The 9,547-nt window shown below is 38.9% G+C and overlaps 1 protein-coding gene across 11 annotated transcripts in view; it reads right to left on the reverse strand.

Moving 5' to 3' along the window:
- The window catches only part of EVI5 (ecotropic viral integration site 5), a 149,001-nt gene extending 140,993 nt beyond the window's left edge, over positions 1–8,008 (reverse strand). For 9 of the 11 annotated variants that reach the window (XM_023757659.1, XM_023757655.1, XM_023757656.1 and 6 more), the window contains exon 1: positions 7,779–8,008. In XM_023757659.1, coding sequence (XP_023613427.1) covers positions 7,779–7,927 — 149 coding nt within the window. In that variant the 5' untranslated portion in view covers positions 7,928–8,008. Of the gene's footprint in view, positions 1–1,899; positions 1,990–7,778 lie in introns of all 11 variants that reach the window. The other 2 variants (XM_023757665.1, XM_023757657.1) reach the window with 2 other exon arrangements.
- Positions 8,009–9,547: the final 1,539 nt, after the last annotated feature.

The following is a 9,547-nucleotide window of genomic DNA, read 5'->3' on the forward strand; positions in this document are numbered from 1 at the left end:
AATCAGGGAATTGGGGAGCTCCCCCCTATTCAGGCACCAGAGCAGGGCTGATCAGGGGGTTGGGGCGCCTTCCCCTGTCACGAACAGAGCAGGCAGATAGGGAGGTTGTGGCCCCGCCCCCTGTCATACACAGAGCCGCAGGGCGATCAGGGGATTGGGGAGCTCCCCCCCTATCAGGCACAGAGCAGGGCTGATCAGGGGGTTTGGGCGCTGCCCCCTGTCACGCTGATCCCGGTGCCGGGAGCCTCGCTGCTCCGCTGATCCCGGTGCTGGGAGGCATATTACCCTTTTACTATATAGAACAGAGGCCTGGTGCATGGGTAGGGGCTGGCTGGTTTGCTCTGAAGGGTGTCCTGGATCAGGGTGGGGATCCCCACTGGGGTGCCTGGCCAGTCTCGGTGAGGGGCTGAGGGCTGTTTTCCAGAAGTGGGAGACTGAAGCTCCCAACCGCTCCTTTTTTTCTTTTTTTTTTTTTTTTATTCTGGGCCAGCTTTAGCTCCGAGGCCTCGCTGCTGAAAACATCGATACAATGTTGCGGTCCGGCTGGCTGAAGCCCGGCTGAATGAAAGCCGGTTTCTGGGGTTTTGTTTAGCTTCTTATTTGCAACATAGTACATAGTTGCTTAGAGTTGCAGCTGAGAGGCCGCCAGCAGCAGGCGGGGAACTTTGGAGTTCGCCGTCACTGGAGCAAGCAAGCCTCCCTGCTCGCTTCAGTGCATGGCTGCCAGCCGCCATCTTGGCTGACAGTTAATTTGCATAAGGATATGCTGATTAGCCAATGGGAAGGGTAGCAGTCGTACGCTAATTACCATGTTTCTCTTTTATTAGTGTAGATTCCAAGCAGATTTAACTGCTGGACTTTTTAATTTAAAAAGAGATGATATGAAGCTAAGCTAGTTGCAACTTAAAGAATAGAACAATAAATTATTTTAATTAATTATATCATCATATGCCTCCAGAAATCTGACAACTGATAAAAAATGTTAAACAATCCTCAAAGCAAAGAAAAAGAACTTAGAGTTTGAGTGAAAATCTAAAGACCTCTTCTATGATTAAAAATACATATATTTTTAACACAGAGACTTAAAATATCTGTTTTTACTATCTTAATGTTCATGGCTATGTTATAGAGCATATGCTCAGGAAAACTGAGGTACCAATGCTATAGTGGTAAATACAAAATTAAAGATGATCTAAGTCAGCATTGTCCAACAGAAATATAATCTGAGCGTTTTATATAATTTTAAATGTTCTAGTAGCTGTATTTAAAGTAAAATGAAACAGGTTAAATTCATTTTAACATTTTATCAAGTACAGGCAAAATATTTTAACATGTTATGAAAAATTTTAATTAATGAGATTTTTTTTAAATCAACCCTTCAAAACCTGGTGTATATTTTACTCAGAGCGTATTGCAATTTAGATCAGTCAAATTTGAGGTGCTCATTTGTCACATATGGCCAGTGACTACCATAATGGATAGTATAAAGATATATAAAGTTTAAAACATTCCTGCTCAGCATATCAAAAATAAAAGGTACAAAGATATAAAGTTTCAAACATTCCTGTTTACATATTAAAAAATAAAATGCATTTACTTTAGTTTAAAACAACCTTTTCCATTTCCTCATCCTCCTATCTCAACCCCCAAAACCTGCTAAAAAGCAAAATCTGAATCAAATAATAGAATGTAAAAGGAAACAATTATGGTTACAAAGCCAAACTTTTAAACCATGCAGATAATGGCCCACTCAAAAATTAAATCAGCAACATTCATTTCCTTAATTACACTTGAACCATACCTCCTTAAATCCATCTCTACCAAAGCCAAGAATACAAATTCTTTGTATTTTGAAAAAATAACTGTTCCATTTCAATTTTAAGGCTATAAATTATTAACCTTCATCAAACAGATCTTTGACATTGTATCGAACCATTTCTTCACATCTTTCTGGGACTGCCACAAGTACTTATTTTTCAAAAGTGGTAACTGCAGTAAAATTATAGGAAGGAAAAAGTATAATTATACAATTTGATATTTTCATGTTTCTCATTTTCATTTTCTAAAATACTACAATTTTTATACTTTCTGAATCAAAAAGAGTTAATATAACCAGAGATTCATCTACATTTGGAGAAGAGAAGGAAAAATACTAAAAGAAAGCATCTCCCCCGTTAAAATGTGGCGAGCCAGCATAGCCATGGCATACTCAGCCCCAGGGCACCTTTGTGCCACGCCAGCTCAGCCTGGTTCAGTGACCCTGAGAGGGGGTGGTGAAGGATTGAGAAAAGACAGACAAGAGAAGAAAGCTGGGTCTGGGTGGGACGCTGCTCCCGGATGGAGAGAGAGCGCCATGGACTACAAGCCATGTCTTTATTTTATAGACAGATTCCACGAGGCAAAGTAAGGGTGTGGTCAAGCTGTTTACAACATTCTCATGGGTTTCAATCCTCCTCAATTACATGCACCTGAACTCTGTCAAGCCCACATCACTCAGACACGTGGGGCCACGTGTTCAGACCATAGGTTCAAGCTTACAACTATAGCTGTTGGCTATAATTGTGCTGGGAGGGCTCTGCCCTCCAAGCTGGGACTTGCACATGGCAATGAGAGGACTATGCCCTCTCATTAGTCCGAGGCTTGAACCTGTCCAAACACTGTAGCCGCTCTCCACATTAAAAGTAGTTGTGTCTCATAATATTTACATATATAACTTGCATATTTACACTACGAACCACAGAAGTGCTCAGAGAAAATTTAACTAATTATTCTTACAATTTTTCCTTGGACTTAATAGGTTACTAGGGTATTAGGGGAGAACAGGAGTAGGAAAGCAAGATCTTAGTGTTCATCTTTTTTCTTTTTTTTTTGAGAATTCTTAAGAGTTTGCGTAAAACTGATGACATAAGCTGGGGAGCAAGACCTCAAATGCTCCCTGTCATTTTATTTTTTACTAGAGTCAGAGAGATGTGTTTTCCCACCAGGATTGTTCACCTAAGGCAAAAAAAAAAAAGATGTCATTACATCCACCCATTCTCTACACAAAAATCCTTCTCATGGATTCTGGGTTCCAATAACTGAAGAGGGGGAAAGAGGAGAAGGGGGGAAGGGAAGAGGGAGGGCAGAGGAATAAATGGTTGCAATGCCAAACTCAAAATAAAGACTTAAATGTAAGACCTGAAACCATAAAACACCTAGGAGGAAAAACATACGCAGTAAACTCTCTGACATTGCTCTTAGCAATATCTTTTTAAAGCTGACTCCCTAAGCAATGGAAATAAAAGAAAAAATAAGCAAATGGGACAACATCAAACTAAAAACTTAAAAAAATAAAGACAACCTACTAAATGGGAGAAGATATTCACAAATGATATATCGGAAAGGAGTTAATATCCAAAATACATATGGAACTCAAACAAGTTAACACCAAAAAAGCAAACAATCTGATTAACAAATGGGCAGAAGATCTGAATAGATATTTCCCCAAAGAGGGCATACAATTGGCCAACTCACATATGAAAAGATGTTCATCACTAATCACCAGGGAAATGCAAATTAAAATCACAATGAGATAACATCTCACACCTCTCAGAATAGCTATCATCAATAAATCAATAAAATACAAGTATTGGTGAGGATGTGGAGAAAAGGAAACCTTTATGCACTGCTGGTGAGACTGTAAATTGGTATAGCTACTATAGAAAACAGAATGGAAGTTCCTCAAAAAATTAAAAATAGAACTACTATATGACCCAGCAATTCCCCTGGGTATTTACCCAAAGAAATTCAAAACACTACTTCAAAAAGATATATGCTCCTCTGTGTTAACTGCAGCTTATTTACAATAGCCAAGATATAGAAGTAACCTAAATGTCTATCAACAGACTTCTGGATAAGAAAGACTGGTAGCTATATACTATAAAATATTACTCAGCCAAAAAAAAAAGAATGAAATCTTACCATTTGTGACAACATGGATAGGCTTTCAGGTATTATGCTAAGTAAAATAAGTCAGACAGAGAAAGACAAATACCAGTATGATTTCGTTTATATAGGAATCTAAAAAATACAGAGAACAAATTGATGGTTGCCAAATGGAAAGGGGGTTGGGGAAATGAGTGAAATCGTGCAAGGGATTAAGTAGTACAAACTTCTACCAGTATAAAAAGTCATAGGGGTATAAAGTACAGTATAGGGAACACAGTCAATAATATTGTAATAATAATGTATGGTGTCAGATGGGTACCACTTATTGGGGTGTACTTTGTGAGGTACATAAATGTTTAATCACTGTGTTGTACACCTGAAACTAATATAATATTGTACGTCAATTGTAATTGATAAATAAATTTTTTTAAAAAACAAGATATCAATACCTACTAAAATGGCTAAAAGTAAAGACTCTCAGCACCAACTGCTGGCAAGGATGTAGAGGAAATGTTTATAAGCTAATAGTGAGAACATGAAAAAGTATAGCCATCTGGAAAACAGACTGACAGTTAAATGTACACCTACTACATGAACCAGTTATCCATCACTAGGTATGTGCCCAGTAGAAATGAAATTATACAATAATACAAATGTTTGTACTTTTTTTTTGAAAAATGTTTTAATTTTTATTGAATTTATTTATGTAACATTGGTTAATAAAATTATATAGGTTTCAGGCATAACAATTCTATAATACATCATCTATATATTGTTTTGCATGTTCACCACCCAAAATCAAGTCTCCTTCCAAAACCACTAATCCCCCCTTTACCCTATTCTACCTCTCCCAACCCCCCTTGACCTCTGGTATTCCCCATACAGTTGTTTGTGTCTCTGAGTTGTTGTTTTTTATTCTGATTAATCCCTTCACCTTTTTCACCAAGTCCTCCAACGCCCCTCCCTTCTGACAGATGTCAATCTGTTCTCTGTATCTATGAGTCTCTATTTTCCTTCTTTATTTTGTTCATTTGACTCTACATATAAATTTAATCATATGGTACTTGTCATCTCTATTCATATGGATGAATCTCCAAATAATTATGCTGAGTGAAATAATCCATTTAAAAAGAGTACAGAGTGCCCTGGCTGGTGTAGTTCAGTTGGTTGGGTGTCATCCAGAGCACCAAGAGGTCGCTGGTTCAATTTCCATTGAGGGCACATGCCCCATTGAGGGTTTGATCCCCAGTAGGGGGCGTACAGGAAGCAGCCAATGGTGTTTCCCTCTCACATTGTTTCTCTCTCTCTCTCCCCCCTTCCTCTCTCTCTAAAAATCAATAAAAATATTTTTTAAATAGAGTACATAGTGTATGATTCCATTTCTATAAAATTCTAGAAATGCAAACTAAACTAGTTTGAAAGCATTATCAATGGCTTCCCGGAGATGGGAAGTGGGATAATGGATACATTCATTTTCTTGATTTTGGTGATAATTTTTTTTCTTTGGTGATAATTTTACAGTATATATATCAAACTGTGTACCTTATTAAGTATAATTTTTTATTATGTCAATTATATATCAAAAAAGCTGCTAGAAATTATCTCTGCTATTATGCTTAAAGTGAGTGGTAATATATATCTTGACTAAACACAAAAGGATGCTCTTCTAATAATTCCTTTCTGGCTGATGCCCTAAAGAGCTTTTGATAATCTATATATATAAAAGGCTAATATGCTAAGTGTTTCTCCGACTGTCCAACTGGTTGCTATGATATGTACTGCCCACCAGGGGGAAGACACTCAATGCAGGAGCTGCCGTGATATGCACTGGCCATTTACAAAGAAATGGCACCGCGGACCTGGTGCCAACAAAGCAACACTCAGCTTCCCCCGAGTGGGACACAGGCCCCATCACCACCCTGGAGCGACAGCCCACCAAATCACAGCCAACGCTGCCAAGACCCCATGGCACAAAATGTGGCCCATAGCCCAGCCAGCCTGGAAACGGTGGCTGTGGGCGCCGGGTAATGACATCACATAGCAACGCCCGCTTCCTCTCCCTAGCAACTAGCCTCCTTGGAGTTTCTTCAGCCTAGGAACATGACTTGCTTTATAGCCAGGTGCAAACATTTTACACTTTAACCAAATGTCTGTGAAGCATTTACCCATGCCTCATCTCATTTGATCTTCACAGAAGTCCTGGAGTGGGTAGTTAGGAGACTTGGTGGAATCCTATTTTCTTTTCACTAGCCAGAAAACAGATTTAGAAAGCTTAGAAACTTGACCTGACTGAAAAGAAGTAAGAAATGGTGGACTTTGAAAATGACATCAGGTTTTCTCACTGCACAGAATATAATCAAACACTGCTGTAGTTAAATATTTCACCCTTTTTTTCTCCCTGCATGATCTACAATCATAATCTGCTTCATGTTGATATTTACTGCTGTGTTGCTGACAGTTACCTAAAAGAGAAGTTGGGGTGCTTCACTGGACTGGAAAAAATTTAGCTAAATCAGAAAGCAGGTCTAATTAACCAAGTTTTTTTTGTGTGTTTTTTTTAAATATATTTTATTGATTTTTTTTACAGAGAAGAAGGGAGAGGGATAGAGAGTTAGAAACATCGATGGGAGAGAAACATCGATCAGCTGCCTCCTGCACACTCCCTACTGGGGATGTGCCCGCAACCAAGGTACATGCCCTTGACTGGAATCGAACCTGGGACCCTTGAGTCTGCAGGCTGACACTCTATCCACTGAGCCAAACCGGTTAGGGCTAATTAAGCAAGTTTATTCTATATATATAAAAGGCTAAGGTGACTCGTGCATGCACAATACATATAAAGCTCTCACTGGCACCAATAGCATGCGTGTGTTTCGATTTGTCAGTGTCGATCGTGAATTTGGTTGACACTTCTATTTATAGAGAAAGGGCGAATAGCGATATTAAAATATTTCTTCTAATTAATTTCCTTTCAATGTGCACGAATTCGTGCACCGGGCCACTAGTAATAGAGTAAAATGACACACAGAGTCCAGAGCACACATTCCTAGCAGAGTAAACAACTATTTCATATTCATCAACAGAAACAGATACTTTGCCTTCCATGAATAAACTTACGAAGAGATTTCCCACTCTAAAACGCAAATCAGATATCCATCCTGATTAAATTGTTTTATGACGTAACCAGAGGGGACTATTTTGTTTAAAACAAAAATGGTAGTTTTGGCCTAACTGGTTTGGCTCAGTGGACAGAGCATCGGTCTGTGGACTGAAGGGTCCCAGATTTGATTCTGGTCAAGGGCATATACCTTGCTTACAGGTTCCATGACCTGCCCTGGTCGGGGTGCTTGCAGGAGGCAACCAATCAATGTTGTCTCTCTCGCATCAATGTTTCTCTCTCTCTGTCTCCCCCTCTCCCTTCCACTCTCTCTAAAAATCAATGGGAAAATATCCTCAGGTGAGAATTAACAAAAAAATATTAAAAATTTTAAAAATGGTGGTTTTATTTGCCTTTAAATTTTTTTCTAATATTCAGGAAGAATTTAGGGAATATTCTATACTAAGAAAATAAATATATAGGGAGTGGGTAGGTAGAGGTGGAAGAGTGTATAGGGGGGATAAATGGTGATTTTTTTAAAAAAGAGGAAAGAAATATATAAAGCTATGTTAGCCAGAAGAAAATTTTAGTCCAACTTTGGTTTAAGACCAACTCTTCCAAAACAGACTTGAATACTTTTAAGTAATTTTGATAAACAATGAGCCAAAAAATAAAAAATAAACATTCTGAATATGAGTAAATGGTTGAGTTTGTATGAAAATTGGAGAGAAAAAAGACAAACAACCTCACTCACCTATTTTGTTCCTCCAGTTTAGCCAGGAGTTCTAAGTCGTCTGGACTCAACTGTGACGGGGAAGATGGTGAAAGGGCTGGCGTTGATAATGTGGTAGATGAGGATGTAGTGTGTAATGAAGTAGATGGACTTGCCACCTGACTGGCCATCTGATTGACTGTGTATGATACTGTGTTCTTCACCCATGAGAGAGTAGAACTCAGCTTTTCCGCAACCTTGTCTGTCGCCACCTGAGGATAAAAATAAAAGTTACGTGTATTTTAGTTTTACAGTACTCATTACCAATAACTTGACAATCCTGTAAACTTTTTCTTAGTAATCACCATCAGGATATTCTCTTTGAGGTGATAAAGGTAAAACCTGTTTTAGCAATGATTATCCAGCTTTGGGAAACTGTTTTAATTCTGCAACATTAATAAACTAAAATAGTGTTCCAAACTACAGATTGGATAAAACAAGGTAACGGGTAACACTAGCATTTTTTTAAATTAAGAGAACAGAAGATATTAGTGTAAAGATATACTGTCTTATGAAATTTTTGTTCAAAAACTATGTACTTACATATTTCGATATGTATGGTTATATTCAGTTAAGATAGAAAATGTATTCTTTATTGGGGTTGTAGTAAAAAACATTTAAAGCCAAGAAAGTCAAACATGTCCATTATGTGATGAGGACAGAGAAATCCTATAACATGACTAATAATTAAAAAAACAAACTGGTTTGCTTTACATAAATAAGATGTAATGAGACCCATGACGTCTGTGTTCAAACAACTGAAGAGTATTTTTACAGGATAAGGTCTAGTTCTAAAGGAACAAAATTATGATGAAAAGTTGAGTTAACAGTGAGATAGATTCAAGGTACAATTTTCAATTGGATAGAACTATTCATAAATAGAACAGAATGCCTAAAGGAGTATATTGACTATCAATGGCTATAATAAAAGCAATTATAAGATCCAAATGTCAAGAATTGGTTGAAGATGTGTTTCTGTTTTAAAAGTAGGCAATCAAGACTAGAAAAACCTTTAAGATCCCTCTTCTCTGTAGGACTCAATGAATTATACATATGTTCAAATATTCTACATAATAAAACCCAATATGCAAATTGACCACGGTGGAACGACCAGCAGAACGACCAGTCGCTATGACACGCACTGCCCCCCACCCCCAGGGGGGCGACCAGCGGCGGCAATCAGGGGGCAGGGCCGGCCAGCAGGTGGCACCAGGCTGCCAGCCAAGGCGGGTGCCAGCGGTGAGCCCAGATCGCCCTGCCCGCCGGTGGCCCCACAGATGGCCCTGATTGCCAGCCAGGCCTAGGAACCCTACCCTGTATATTGGGAACAGTCTCTTCAATTTAAAAATTAAAACCTGGCAAGGCTACTCTAACATTGAGATGCAGCATGACAAAGCCAATTACTTAACTTCTCTCTGCTTCAGTTTTCCACCCATAAGATGGGGAAAATGGTACTACTGCCTCAGAAGGATCATGTTATGTACTACTTTTTATAATCAGGGCAAAAAAATGTAGCTGCCCATACAACAGCAAGATGCCTTTCACCTGTATGAAAAGTATGGTCACTGGAGCAGGCAGCATCCTGGATTGTGAGAGGGATGTCCGATTGCTGGTTTAGGCCTGACATCCCCCGAGGGGTCTTGGATTGTGAGAGGGTGCAGGCCGGGCTGAGGGACCCCCGCCCCATGCATGAATTTCGTACACCAGGCCTCTAGTCCATCATAATTCATATCACCCTAAGCAGATATATA

Source organism: Myotis lucifugus, unplaced genomic scaffold, assembly GCF_000147115.1.
Source record: "Myotis lucifugus unplaced genomic scaffold, Myoluc2.0 scaffold_110, whole genome shotgun sequence".
Classification (NCBI taxonomy): domain Eukaryota; kingdom Metazoa; phylum Chordata; class Mammalia; order Chiroptera; family Vespertilionidae; genus Myotis; species Myotis lucifugus.